We start from the raw sequence: 15,993 nt of genomic DNA on the forward strand, positions 1-15,993 counted from the left end.
ACAATTCAAACCTATACATTATATATTTGAATAGGAGGAATTAATGATGAAGGATAACAAGGCACCATAAAATAGAGCCTCAAAGCCAAAAAAGGAGATATCTAAATATATTTGAAAAGCCTATCTAATCAAGATCTGTTTTGTACTCTTCTGAAGACATTTTAAAACATAAATAAAGCACAGAAATTCAGTAGTATCAGACAAGATGCTACCATATGATGAGACCTGTGAGTTTCTAGCTTTTCAGTGCTTTATAAAATGCAGATCAATATTTAGACACAGAGAGACTGCAAGAATTGTCAAATCTATCAAAACAATCTATTTATGGGTACGTTTCAGCTACTATGATAGCAACGACCACAGGTATTAGAAAACATTTAATTTGCTGCACTCCAAGAAAAGCTTATGATTTAGTGATAAGAGGAAAGATGAAAGAAAGAAGAAAGTACAAGAAAGAAGATACGGAGAAAAAAGGAAGAAAATTTGACGTTTCTTCAAAGCTTATCATTTAATTCTAAACTTCTACGTCTCCTTGTTTTTACTATGACTGACACATTTTTCTTCAGGATTTACATGCATGTAACATTGATATTCTGTATTGAGCACTATAATTCTTCAACATGTTAAAAAAATTTAATACACTGTTATAATGACCTGTATCCACTATTAAGTCTTGCCAAAACTTAAAGTCCAGGAATAAAGTAAAAGTAAAATAAAAATATTCCTTGTCTGAAATTTTATTCACTTTAAAACCAACTCTTCTCTTGGCTTTACAAAGAAACACTACAGCCCATAAATTCCACAATATATTAATGTCCTTTAGGGGACCAAGAGGCTTTGGACAAAGTCTTGCACAAACTTGTTCAACATTCATAAATCTTATACAGATGATGTAAAAATGTTGTTTTTAAAGCTTCAGAATGAAGTTAAATATGAATGCTTAAAATGTTAGTGTTCCACTTTTGGATTAAAAACACACAGAGACACACAACTTTCCCTGTGGAATATTACCTAACCCATTTCTAAGCTAAAACATGTAATGGAAGAAAATCAAGTGATAAAATTTTTAACTAAATTGACTTTCCTTTTGAAGTTTCCCTTGTAAGTGATCTCATTTTGTAGCTCATATATTTTTCCTCTCAGCTCTTTTAACTTCCTACAGCCATGATCACGACCTTGACTTCATTTAGAGTTTCTCCTGGTGTTACATGTATTTTCTTATTTTTCATAATTCTCTTAGTCCTTTCATCTTCTTAATCATGGCATGACTACTTTTTGGATGCTTACCAATGTGTCAATATTATGTAGGTAGTGGGGTCCCTTGAAGCTATTATATAAGTGATAGCTAATCCACAGTATACATTACTGTGACTATACATTCATAATTCACATTATGACATCTCCACGGGAGGGATTTGGGTAAGTAGTGTGAAAAGATATTAAAACGGGTGTACAGAGCACAGCTCAGTGCATTATGGATGGTGAGAACAATGTCTGGCTGAGGCAGCGGGCCCAGCTTCCCTTTTGCAGCCTGTCCTTCTACAGGGCAACTGAAATTTTTTTTCAGTTGAAACATAAAACATTCTGCATTAAAAGAGCTTAGGGTATGACTATCCTTTGTTTAAAAAGAATCTGTTACCTTTTTTTCTTAGAAAAATGAAGCTAAATAAAATTCCCATGAGAACTTATGAAAAGAAATGCTTGATTCCACCAAAATGAGGGATTTTGGAGCCAATCCCCACCCAGCCTGCCTCTAGACTCATTACGCGATCAGTACTTTTGTACCTGTGTATGTGCAGTGGGGATTTACAGTATTTAGTTACCACAGGACCAAAAGTAAATCTCTGGAATAATCCATTATGGTTTTTCATTTTTGTTTGTATGTATCACTTTTTAAAAATAATCTACCTATTAGTTTATAATCTACCTATTATAAGAGTAAACTATCATTAGTTTATAATCTACCTAATCTACCTTCAACAGATTCAGTAACCGATAGCTCTTTATAAAACCTAATTTTTAAAGTTTTCCTAACATCAGCTTTCTAAATGTATTTAAAAATACATTTTAAAATTATTTTTAAAAAAATAATATCTCTACTTTTACAAAATAATCCAAAGAAAAGAAGTCTTAGTACCTAATTCTCTTGCTAAATATCAAACTAAAGGGTTTTGTGGAAATGGTTTCTCTTTTAATTCTATGCCAAGTTCTTGCAATAGTTCAGAAATTAGGGTTTTAAATTTCAGAAAAAAATTAGGAGAGTTTTCCTAATGAGTGTATTCACAGTGATTACAGAATGCCTAAAATAAGGTTGACTTTAATGATTTGAGGGTACAGAAAGGAGTGACTCTTTAGACCATTTAATCCCACCCATTCCAGAATGCAGTCACTTATGTTAAAACAATCCATTTACACACAAACCTATGATTATCACAATGAATGTTTACTTCCTTAGGAAATCCATTAGGTTTTCTGAACATGCAGGGAGGAATCCTCTTCTCCCTGCTATCAATGGGAAGCCAGATGTATGTCCAAACCACTCAGCTACTAGGAACGTCAGTGTCTCTTGTCTTTCAATCATGGCTGCATTACTAGGTCAGTATGAGGCCTTCTTGAAATTAGTCATGAAAGTGGGATCCATTCTCTCACGGAAGCTTAAGCACATGCTGGATGAAAGCAAAAACACCTCAGCGAACAGTTTTTCCAGCAAACACCTCAAAGATGGATCTCACGTGCCCCTGCTCTGAATACCCACCACCAGGAAAACAGGCCACCAAGGTCCTTATGGGGTTAACTCTATCCCCAGACCCCAGCAGTAACTGGGGTATGGGAGGAGAACCTGCAGCCTCTATTTGAAAAACAAAAGCCCAACTGCTGAGGGTACAGGTTTTTAATAAAATCTACCTTTCAGTGATTATGCGTATGCAGCTTCTTTTGAAAACTGCTGAATATTAAACCAATTTCAAGTTCTTTGGCACCAGAGTTTATGCTCAAAATTAATGAAAACCTTCCGGCTCCCTCAGAAAGCATGGCTTAATTTAGTTGCTGGAGATATTAATTTGGCCAGTATGTGTGCCTCAGGATTGAAACCTTAGTCCTTGATGTTCTGAACAACTATATGACCCTTTTGCTATTTGCTGCGGTTTAATGTATACAATCCCCTGGAGGGTAAAGGGGCAGGGCCATATGCATGTGCTCTGAATCTCAAGGAGACCGTCAGAAACTGGAAACAAATAATGGGTAGATCCCAGAATTTCATTTCTGTTTGTGTTACCAGAGCTAATAAAATGTGCACATATGTCAAGGTAGAAAGAAAAATTGAAACCACTGAGAACCAGTTTTGCAGGATTTTTATATTTTGCCGCTTAGTGCCAATACTGACAAAACATGGTTCCTATAATGCCCCTAAGAGGGACAGAATCAGCTAGCCTACTTGAGAAGAAAAATACTATAAAATTCTGTTTAACACAATTGTTGCCTCTTTAGGTCCAGGAACATCAAATTTCCTGAAATATAACTTTCCACACGGTGAGTGTAGGACAGAATATGGTTAGTCCACAGGTGAGCACTAGTCTCAGGTAACTTTTTCCATCAAATCAGCTTTGTAGAAGGGCCTCACGTACAGGTATGCAGCCCTCCCCTGAGCTTTACCGTGGGAAGGCTTTGCTTTCAGAGTTAGGGGATGGAATTAGAAGAGCCACAACGCTCATTCTGAACTCCTTGATTTGACAATTGGTGCTGCTCGTGCTTGCTGAGATCCTGAAAGTCTGTAATAGGGGGAGACAGCAGACAAATGGCTACAAAGCCGACTGTGTAACACTCGTGTACCCTGCCCCACAGCACAATATGGCAAACGGGGGCACAGCACATGCTCTGACACTGGAGCATTTGGAGCTGTAGCCCAGTTTTGAGCCTTATGAACCACGTGACCCCAGACAAATGACTTAAATTCCTGTACTTCTGAAATTTCATGTGTAAAATGGGATTATAATAGTACTTTCTTCATCACGTGCTACAAGGATTAAATGGGATAAACATGCAAAGCCCTTAGAAAAGTACCTGGTGTATAGTAACAGCCCAATAATTGCTAAACAATTTGATCATTATTAGCAACTACACAGGAAGGTTTTAAGGATAATTTAAAGCAAAACATGAATTAAATAATCAGGAGTATTAAATGTTATGCCTACTAAGTAGAGAAGGTTTGCTAGAGACATGCCTTTTTCCTTTCTTTAGTTGAGAATTTCAAGAAGCTTGAAAGAATTTACACATGAGAATTTAAAAAATACTGTACCTAGTTTATGAGAAGCATATCAAAATTTCTCTCTCTCTTTTAATTTAGTTGTTGGAGATATTAATTTGCATCCTTGAAATGCACAGACCTTAAGTGTACAATTCAACAGTTTTTTTTATAATTGCATATGCAAAGTAAACATCAGCCCAATCGAGACATAGAACATTTCCATGCCTCCAGAAAGTTCCTGTGTCCAGTCCATCTTTACCACCCCAGGAGGGGTGGTTACTATTATTATAGATTAGTCGCACCTATATTGAATTTCATATAAGTTGAATCATGCTATAGGTACTCTGTTGTGCCTGACTTTCTCTGCTTAACATCATGTTTGGAAGATGTGTCACTGCATGTGTCAGTAGTTTGTTTTTTATCCCTGATGAATAGTAAGTATTCAATTTGTTGATTCTTCTATTGCCGGACATTTGGATTGTTTTCCGTTATTGGCAATTATGAATACAGCTGCTATGAAGAGTCTTGTACAATATTGTTGTGTATGTGTTTTTTCTTGGATAAATACATAGAAGTGAAATTTCTGGTTCAAAAAGGAAGATACTGCCTGTTTTCTAAAGTAGCTGTACTATCTCTCACTCTGATCAGCAATGTAGAAAATTCCAGTGTACCATGTCCTCATCAGTACTGGCGTCCTGTCGTCTTAGCTATTGCCACTATTGTGGGTGTCAAATGGGATCTCATTGACGTTTTAGTTGGTTATCTTTTAATGATTAATTTGCAAAAGTTCTTAGTATTTTCTGGATGCAAGTCCTTTGTATTTACAAAGCGTGTACTGTAACTATTTTTCTCCTGTCTGTGACCTACCTTTTCATTTTCATAACGGAGCTTTTGATGAACAAAAGTTTTCCATTCTGATGAAGTAATTTATCAATTTTTGGAACAGTCTTCTTAGGGGCTATTAAATTTATTAAATCTTTCAAAGAAGCAACTTTTGATTGTGTCTGTCATTTGGCTATTTTCTACTCAATTTTTTTGCTACTCATCTTGTTTCCTTCTTTGTGCTTATTTTGGGCTTGATTGCTCATTTTCTTAAACTTCTTAATTTGAAGGCTTATAGTTCAGTGCCATAAATTTCCTTCTTAGTACTTTTTAGCAGCATCCCACACATTTTGGTATGTTGTTTCCACGTACTCAGTTGCGATATTTGCTAATTTTCCTGGTGATTTCTTCTTTAATCCTTATCCTATTTAGAAGTGGTTTTACTTTTCACAAATTTAGGGTTTTTCTAGGTATTGTACTGTTGCTGATCCATGTTTATTCTTTTGTAGTCAGAGTACATAGTCTATAAGATTTCAGTCTTTTGAAATTTATCTTTATGGTTCAGCACATAGTTCAGCATATCTTGGTGACCATTCAATGTATACTTGAAAAAAGAAATCTATATTCTGTAGTCAAGAACTGTGTTCTATAAATACCAACCAGATCAAGATGGTTGATAGTGTAGTTTAAATCTATATACTTCCCAATTTATAACATTTTTGGACTAATTTTTTAAATATTGTTATGTCTTCCTAATGAACTAATGACCTGTTTTCATTTTAATACTTTGCTCTTTACCTCTGTTAATACTCCCTGTCTATGTATTCTAAGTAAGTCTATGTATTCTGATATTTTTATAACCACTTTATGGTTACATTTGCAGGGTATATATATTTTTGATAATTTTACCTTCAAGCATTTTATGTCATATGTCTTTATGTTTCACGTACATCTCTTACACACAGTACATAATTGGATGTTGCTTTTTTAAAGTCAGTGTGATAATCTATACTTTTAACTGGAGTTTTCATTTTCTTTACCGTTAATATAATTATTGATATGGCTAGATTTGGATCTGCCATTTTGCTATTTGCTTTCTTTGTGTCCATCTATTATGTGATCCATTTTTTCCTCCACCCTTGCCTTTTTTAGGTTAAATAAATATTTCTTAGAATTCCAGTTAAATTTGGCTCTACATTATTGTAATTTTTTCTTTAGTGGTTGCTGAGCATAATGTTAACATGTGTTAAAATCACTTATGGTTGAAATTTTATTCAACAAGTTGTTAATTCATTACTGCAATTGAAATAATAACATTTGGTCACAGTAGCTAACAGCACTGTTATTAATTAGTGTTAAATAATTAACTCCTGTCCTTCCTATTCAAGATACATGTTAAATCTTGCATGGTATTAAATGAGGACTGCAAAATAAAACTAAGGCAAAAATTAGTCTTAATGGAACAGCAAGCCATTGAAAACCGGCTGTTGACAAAGATTAAACTGAATTTGCCATTTATGGATTAAACTACTCTCTTTAAAACCTTATGCCTTTTAAAAAACAGCATATCTTTTTGTCTCCATCAACATTTCCTCTTTGTTTTTCTTAAACTGGATCAGATCAGCATATACATGACCAATAAGCATTGGTAATTCAAGTCCACATGAAAAAATTCAGTATTGAAATTATAAAACCTTCATCATTTTGTTCTATGTTCTATCATTGGCATAAACTGAAAATCAACATGAAGGGGGAAAAGTGTTTTCCAATGTGATTTTTCTTTCTGTTTTCCTATGCTGGATAACAATTTTTTAAACTATTACATTGAACAATGAAATTGCAATTTTTGCAGGTCAATAATGGTAAAAAAAAAAAAAGTAATTTCATATGGTTCAACAAAATACGGAAAATGTCACTGTATTTACTAAAACAATAAATAATTGCAACAGCTCGAGTATACTAATTTTCACATACTACATTAAAATGAGTCATGAGATATAACAGACATAATGCTTTTGGGTCTCCTGCCTCTGCTGAACAAGACACATTCCTTCCATACAGACAGAGGTAATTTTTAGTGGCCGCCAATTCAAATGTTGTTTTAGGGGAGTCATCAGGTATAGGTAAGGACCAATAGTGAACTCAGAGTAAGACACTTCATTCTTATTTTGGGGACTCTGGCAGAAAGAATTCACTCAACTCTGGATACTCAAGGTGTGGTCTGTGAGCTGGTGATGTCTGCATTATCTGAGAGCTTGTTAGAAGAGCAGTGCAGAGGTTTGGGCTCCACCCTAGAACTACTCTAACAGGAAATGCATTTTAATGAGACTCCCTCTTCCCCCACTAATTCTGATGCTTGTAATAATTGTGAAACATTGCATCAGAAGACTCGTCCACAACTCAACTTTACACGGGAACCACCTGGGGGTTTCAAAAATATGCTGGATCCCAGCTCCAGAGATTCAGTTTAGCTGGTCTGGAGAGCAGTCTGAACAATAGGGTTTTTATAAGCTGGAATAACATAATTAGGTGAGAATGACCAGGTGATTCAAATGTACAGAAAAAGTTGAGAACCACCACTCTGGATAAAATTTTAGGAGCGAAATCCGGACTCTAGGCAATATTCAAAATAGCATCCTGAAGTATAAGAAATGTTCACTACTATGGCATGAAAAGTAGCCAAACAAAGCAAAAGATAAAACCACATGCCAAGATAGTCCATGGTTTTAGAAATCGAAAGTGATAGATATTCAATAGCCTGTCAAAAGGAAATAACATTTTTCTTTGCTTACAAGACTGTGATCTATGCGGAAGAAGTAGATGAAAAACGTACCAAGGGAAGGTAGGGGGAAAACGAAAGATCTGTTACTTTGATGATTTATGTATTAAAGTAAAAAAATAATTCGACTGAATGATAAATGAAATGCTAGACACTTGATCTGTCACTACAGACTAGGTAATAAAAGTATAACCTTAGAAATATTCTGATGTAAAGTCAGAATAATGTTCTGACATTTTCTTTTTGGATAGAAAGTCGTATGATATATTCAGAAATAAGAAAGTAAACAAAACAGAAACAAAGTTTACACCAGCAGGGGTAGTTCATTCAAAGTGTATCTGTATTAGCTCTTTATAATTACTTTGCAGGTTTGTACCTTAGAATTAACTTAGTCAAGTTCTGTAAATTGCTTAACGTAGGTATTTTGACATCTCTATGATTTAGACACCACTTTCTGACTAAACAATGCAGCCTTTCAGAACCCAGGTTTAGTAAAATTCCTAGAAATGAGGAGAAATGACAAATACAGTACTACCTGCATAATACAGCTGCCTGGAGTGCTGATATTATTTAAATATTATTAGCAATTAACAACTTATAGTCAAATATTTTCAAAAAACAAGCTTAACTTTACCAAAGGAAAGAACCTTTAGAAAAACCGAGAGAGAATGCAGTTTTTGGTACTTGAATAAATCTCAGCCAACAAATTTTAAATAATAAAATCAAATCACTGGAATTCAGAGCTTGAAATAATTTTAACATTCGCAATATAGCAGAATGGCACAATTCAATTTGCTAAATTGAGTTGAATCTGGTTGAAGATTTTACTTTTCAGTTGAAAGATCTTGACGTTGATTTAGCTTACAACCCTCTTTTCAGCCCTGGATGTAATTTTATCCAGTTTGCATCTTGAAGACATCTACATTTCTATTTAGGTGATGAGTACCATTTGAAAGCAACCTAATCAAATGCCAAAAAATGCATTTAATAGTTGTATCTGCTAAAATATATAGCTAGGTCATTCCTTTGAATAAGGTTTTGCCAGGATCTGAAAATCCAAAGAAGATACGGTTTATTTTATTGTATTTATTTTTTACCACTTTTTTCAATTATAGTTGACCTTCAATATTATATTGGTTTTAGGTATACAGCATAGTGGTTAGACATTTATATAACAAGAAGATGTAGCTTTAAATACATATAACCATTACCTACAGAAATATATATATATTTATATGTATTATATATATTACATATATATTATATACTATATATTACATATATATTTTATATAGTATATATAATATAATATTATATATATATATATATATATAACATTATTCTAGGTACCCCTTAATGGTGAATTAAACTTGAATTTCTAGGGAAACCAAGTAGGCTGAAAGAACTTTAAGCTAGGTTTTGAACATAAGCTACTGAATAGCCTTGCAGTTTGTAGACCACATGCCAGTGATACAGACACTACTACTCAAATACACAGAAGAATCAATGCATTGTGATTTTCACAGAAATGATAAAATGGAAACTAATGCATAATTACATGGGAAGGGTAAATTTCATTTTCAAACACAAGTACAATCAGTTGTTACAGAAAAGGAAAAGAACATAGCAGGTGTAAGTAAAACACCCTATGGTGGCATTCCCATATGAAACTTGGTTGTAAGAGACCTGTACTGCAAGGGGGCGGCAATACCATCAACTTGGTAAGGACTTGGAATCTGCATCAAGGTCAAATAGATTCCCATCCCAGCTCAGGCATGTACCCGCCACGTAACTCACCCTTTCAGTAACTTCATGTCCTCAGCTATAAAATGAAAATAAAAAGAGGACCAACTCACAGGTCTTACGTGAATTATGTGAGGTAATGTATGTATAGCATTTAGAATGATACCTGGAACATATGTAGTAAATACTTGGGAAATACTGCTTTTTCCTCTTCTTTTTCTTTTTCTCCTGTGCCCCTGCCCCCTTCTTACTCTTTCTTTTCCTTCTCTTCTGTTTTTCACATAAATAAGGGACAGGTAGACTACTTGATTAGACTTATGTATTACTCTAAACTTAATATTATAAACATGCAACCAGTTATCTTTCAGATGAAGATACAGTGCCATCTTTTTGTTCTTGTTTAGTGCCTGCTGATTATTCTGTTAACTTACTCGAACACTGTAAAGCAGAAGAAGACAGTTTTTTTAATCTTTGTTAAATTTATTGGGGTGACAAAGGTTAGTAAAATTATATAGGTTTCAAGTGTACATTTCTATAAGACATCATCTGTATGTCACATTGTGTGTTCACTCCCAGAGTTGGTTCTTCTTCCATCTCCACATATTTGACAATGCCATCTTTAGATAGACTCTTCTGAATTTTTGTGTTCAGCCATTTGCAATGGTCAATCGATGCTATATCTTACTAAAGGAGCCTGCGCTCAATAGGTATCATTCTCTTGGTACACTTTTTTCACGTTCTTTTCTCCAAATTATTTACAGAACTTGAATTTCCACTAACCCTGAACGCTAATAAAACTTCTCCAATCAAACAACTCGTCTGAAACTTCCAGAGGCTCCACCTAACTGAAAGGGAGCAGGAAGCTCAATGCACAATTGAAAATTCATCAGGAGGAGAGACTTAGCAGACTATAACTCCTTTGGGTCCTGTAAATGAGAAGCCCTGTTGTGTGCTTTTGGGGGTCCAGCTGCTCAGAAGTATTTTATGCTTTGATATCAAAGACGAAGGAAAATCTTCTAGAAAGTTACTGTATAATCATGTCAGCTGTGGATTCCACTAAGCAAATCAACTACTTTAACCCATAGAAACATCTCATAAAGACTCAGAGCCAAGGTAATCCAATATCTAAAGATGTTGTATGGAAAGGTCATTGGTTTCTAGCTACATATTGACTACTTTGAAAAATGTTACCCTTTCCAGGAAAATACAGACCACTAAATTAAAATGCTTTCAAGAACAGCCAATTAAATCAGGAAATTAAATCAAGAAATAAAAATGTGAGAAACTTCTTTGCAACAGTATGTAGCAATTTACAAAAATTTATTAGCTTGCATTTAAAAATTTCCCAATAAATGTGAGAAAACATTTAAATTAGGTATCCTTTTTATCATTACCTCAATTTTGCAACATATTAATCTGGAGGGTGAGGGAAAATACAATTCTGAATTATTTTTTCAACACGTTTAATTAACTAATGAAGGTATATTTAAATTGGCAACCCTTTCTGCATATCTCTAAAGTCTAGAAAATAAAAAGCAATGATAGCATGCCATCCTAATGAAGGTACTGTGAAAGTAATGTGTGATTTCTCTTAAGTACTCTTTGGAAGGAACATTTATCTTAATACTGGTCAGGATGGTCTGCTCTAAGTATATTTTATGGAAAAGTGCTTTATAAACAACCCTAGACGTGTAAAGAGTTCTAGTGTATAGACATATGTGAAGTCTTAATGTGAAATTTTGAAATTCTGATGGATACCTGCTACAAATCAGTGATCTAAATATCACCCGAAAATTCAACATTTTTTTAATCATACAAAAAGAAAAAAAAACCCTCCATTTCAATCTTGGAATTTACTTAACTTGATCTCTCAGCATCATAAGGTAGTTCTAATGCCTGAGTCAAGAAGATCTTCAGTTTTATGATTCCTTGCTGCATTAAACAAAACTAAGGATCTTCCTTAGAATAATTGGCAATATTCTATAGAAAACTATTTCCCGACGTGCATTCCACAAAGCACTAAGTCCATGAGATGCTACTTATAAAAAGGTTTTATGACCAAATAAGAAATGCTACACACTCCATCCTCACTACCATCTCGCAGGTTCTTTAGAATATATGCCCTCTGAAAGCAGGCAATTTGTCTAAGCTTTGTTCACCGTCATAGAACCAACCCTATAACAATGCCCAGCCATTAGCAGACAATCAGCAGGCATGAAGGAATGAACGAACAACCGAACATTAAAAGCTTTGAATGGTTCTCCAGCAAAGAAAATTCTTTCGTTTTCTCTCACCCAGAGTATCTCACATCTATTTAATCACAGGAATCTTTTGTGTGCTTCTAGTAGCACTATAGAACATTTTATTTGAAAAGAAAACATGAGAGAGCATAGAGAATAAAATAACAAGCATGCTTGTTATCACTACCCATGTTAAGAATTAAATATAACAAATACAACAGAAGCCTCTTGGGGACCCCTCCTCCATTTCGTTCATCTCACATCCCTCCCTCAAATGAGATAACACTAATATTAGAACTTACACTCACGTGAGACTTACTATCATCCTGTTCTGAGAAATCTTGAACTGAGGGAATGCTAAAGTCCCTTTAAACACGAAGATTTTAATTTACTTCCAGCTAGTATATATTTTGCAAATGGTCATTTTAAAGCTAGCCATTTACTGCATTAATAGAATGAGTAAGAAATAACTAAAATAACACTATGACGCAGAAGCAAAACAACGGTCCACCGACGTAACAATAATAAATATTAATAGGCTAAGAAGCTTCTCTTCTCTTTCAAACAGATTGATATCAAATCTAAAGTAATTATATATGTCTCTCTCTCTCTCTCTCTCTCTCTCTCTATATATATATATATATATATATATATATATATATATATATATATCTTAGGTCATCGTGTGTGTATATATACATGTATGTACATATGTATATGTACATACACCCACACAGTGACCTAAGAAAACATAGAAATATTTGTTACCTAACCTCGCCTGAGTAATTTAGGAATTATTCTGTATAATTAGAGAGGAAAATATCCTAACAATTTTGACTTACAGATCACCTGGGGCTGCAAAAGCAAAACTGTGTTTAGATCAATGTCACAGCATGTCCACATTTACATAACAGATACTGCTAAGAAGCGGAGAACCCCTTCCTGAGCTGAATAAACAGTTACTAACAAAAAAAAAAAATCTCTTTCATCAAGATCCAGCATACCATGAGAGAGAAGCAAAATGAGCTAACATAGCTTAACAGGAAAAGAACTATTTTTAAAATTTTAGTCAATATTTTTCACAGCTTTGTTTTGGTAAAATCTTTCTTCCTCAAATTTTCCAGTACCATTAGAGATACTTTTCAATTGCCTTAGGAAAACTTTATGCTCTAACTAAGTGTTTTATTTTTGTTCCTTGCTTCAGATAAACAATAAAAAGGCCTAACACGATATATTTCCATAGTGCTCTATTTCTTAATTTTATTTATAAAGGATATTGAATAATTAATTTAATGGAAAACAATTAAGTTGAACCCAATACCTGTGCTGTTAGAAAATTACATGTACAATTAAATTAAGAACCAGAGCAACAAAGAATATAGGAAGCTGTGCCAGCGTATTAGCCCTAATCCTCTCCATCTTAATCCCACCCATTACCCCAGCACCCCATATGTCAAAACAACGAAGCATAGCATATAAAATTGTCACTTCATCATTGGTCATTGTTGTCCTGTAGTTTTATAGGTAAATGCATGGATTAGAATTTCGTTCCATTCTTGAAACCATTTCACTTTTTAAGCCAACCCACTGAATTCTTCTCCTGTTTGATACCATCAGAAAGTGAAATGTAACCTCAGTCTTTATTTAGAAGCCCCAAAAGTCATTTCTCACATTTAAATGAACGTAATTGTTTAGGATCTAAAAATATTTATGAAAATATCAATTCTTACCTCCATTATCTTTTAGATGAAGTGCTATCTTGGTGTCATCTGAAAGAGAAATTTAAAGTTATTACAACAGAAAAAAATTTAAAGGTGCACAAATCTCATGAGCAGTAACTGTCTACTAATGCCTTAACATGATGGATTTTTATATTTTACTGAGTCAATTTCTAATTCAATGAGAGTAGCTTACATGACATAATACTAAAATTTCTTACTGAGATTATAAAATCAAGACTTTAGTAAAGTATAATATGATTGTTAAGATGTGTGAGAACAGTACACTTATAATTTTAAATTAAAGTACATTTATTTTTAATATTAAAATGAGTTTTTATCATTAGACTCTATAATTATGACCTGTTTTGCTCATTTTAAAAATCAAGATCAAGAAAATTCCAAACTAATTGGAATAATAAAGATTTGTCAATATTTAGAAATTTAACTTCAAAAGTTAAATGTTTATTATTGCTAATAAATATATCCAACATCACATATGAAAAAATCTTGTCCTTAATGAACAAAAGGTAGGACACTCTTTTTCATTTTAGTGGTTATATTTCATTCTAAAGGGTAGGATTCAAATTACCAAAATATTTTCACAGACTGTATAACAACCCCAAAATAATGTGGATTAAAACATAACATAAAAGCAATAAAATGTATTTAGCAGCTGTTCTCCACCTCACTTTATTCCAGTTAACTTTTAATATCCATTTAAATTACAATTAAAAGTTTCAAGTTTAATTTCTTATTCAGATGAAAACAAGGTTTATGACAGTAAACAAATGAGGCCATTCTTCCCCCTCTCAAAGCTTAATCTTGGCCAAGTAGTCTCACATTTCTCTTTAGTGGTACCATTCAGAATAGATAGTTACCACATTTTGGCTCATATACCTCCTCCCCCAATGAGTTGTACTTATGCATTAATGTTATCTGGTATTTTCCCATTCCCTGGCAGAGGAAATGTCTTCCAAGGGCAATTTCTGTGGCATACACAGTGCTTTCTATTTTTATTGACTATATTCAGGAAAATATTAGAATTGCATATGAGTAGAACTATCTATTGTTCAGAATCCAAAAATCAATGACCATTTCATATGCATTTGCCTTTCTATCTTGTGGATAAAATGTTAATTCAATTTCTGCAAAGTTTAGCAATATGAAGTCTCTATTCCTTTTCTAGTGAAAAGACAAGTAGCCACTAGTGAAAGCTAACTGTTAATAAATGGCACAGTCCATTAATAGAATCCCGGAATATATTTTTATTCCATAACAATTTTGCCTTTTTCCCTTTAGAAGTCCCTTAGAAATCCAGTTTGCTAAAGGAAAACTTTCCCTCTAGAGAGTGACCCTGGTTCATGTCAACTCTGTGACATTTCCCTCCTTTAGGAAAAAAGCAAACATATCTCTAGGGCACCTTCTGTGGGCAGGCTGGTGGGCAGCTGGGATGTCGCTGCTCGTCTGGTGGTGGTTAAGACCCTGAATAGTGTGGTTGTCGGTCGTACGGTGGTGGTCGTCTGAGAAGAACTTTCCGCTGGCTCTGTGTTCTCACACATCTTTTCTTTGGACTAATAAGAGAAACAGATGGGGAAAAAAATTTAAGAATGATCATATATATATATATATATATATATATATATATATATATGTGTGTGTATGTATATATATATATATTTTTAATGACATCAAAGAAGCTGGTCTATAAAGCACAAAAGACTCTCAAATCAAGATGAGGAACAAATTATTTTTGTACAGGACTATATTTATGGATTTGTCTCATTTCCCATTTATAAAGTATGTAAAATAGACAAGAGAAAAACTGGATATAACAAAGTATTTCCATGTTTAGATATTTGGATTTCATCATTTTCTGCTGTTACCCTTTCATATTTTTATCTTACCATCAAATTTATCTCTAAATTTTATATCAATACATTTGTATAAGACATGATATCAAAAGGGAAAAGTTCATACAAGAAGAAAAGCACATGCATAAAGACAAGTTTTAAAACAGGCTTAGGGATGTGAAGAAAGACTGCATTCCCTTCATATCAAACTGATAATGATAAATTCAAAAAATTGTGCTGCTCCATACTCCTTTATTGTTTTAAAAATAATCCACCATAAATTGAATAGCTAGTTAAAATTTTGTTTTCCTGTATGAAATATTCAAAACCAACCAGGCAAAGGATTGAACGGCACTCACGTAGCTTATCTTTTCCCTAGCAGAGCTACACTGAGGACACCAGGAACAGTTACATATCGTCTTTTTCATTCATAGCTCATACAAATAAGCCCTATAACCTTCACCAGTAACAATCTTCTATTTCCAAACTTTTATGGTTTAGAAGTTGGTGTTTCTTCCCACCTCCTCTTTGTACTTCGAAGAATTCCATCCCTTTCATGGGCCTTGAGTAGAATATACCTATTCTGCAAATGGAT

General features: G+C 33.8%; 1 protein-coding gene across 2 annotated transcripts in view; it reads right to left on the minus strand.

Moving 5' to 3' along the window:
* Window positions 1-15,993, minus strand: part of PLXDC2 (plexin domain containing 2) — a 393,562-nt gene that overhangs the window by 37,677 nt on the left and 339,892 nt on the right. For both annotated transcript variants that reach the window (XM_081040277.1, XM_081040276.1), the window contains 2 exons: window positions 14,969-15,119; window positions 13,558-13,596 (listed from right to left, as the gene is read on the minus strand). In XM_081040277.1, coding sequence (XP_080896403.1) covers window positions 13,558-13,596; window positions 14,969-15,119 — 190 coding nt within the window. The remainder of the gene's footprint in view (window positions 1-13,557; window positions 13,597-14,968; window positions 15,120-15,993) is intronic.

This window comes from Rhinolophus hipposideros (genome assembly GCF_964194185.1).
Source record: "Rhinolophus hipposideros genome assembly, chromosome: 1".
NCBI classification, from domain to species: Eukaryota; Metazoa; Chordata; class Mammalia; order Chiroptera; family Rhinolophidae; genus Rhinolophus; species Rhinolophus hipposideros.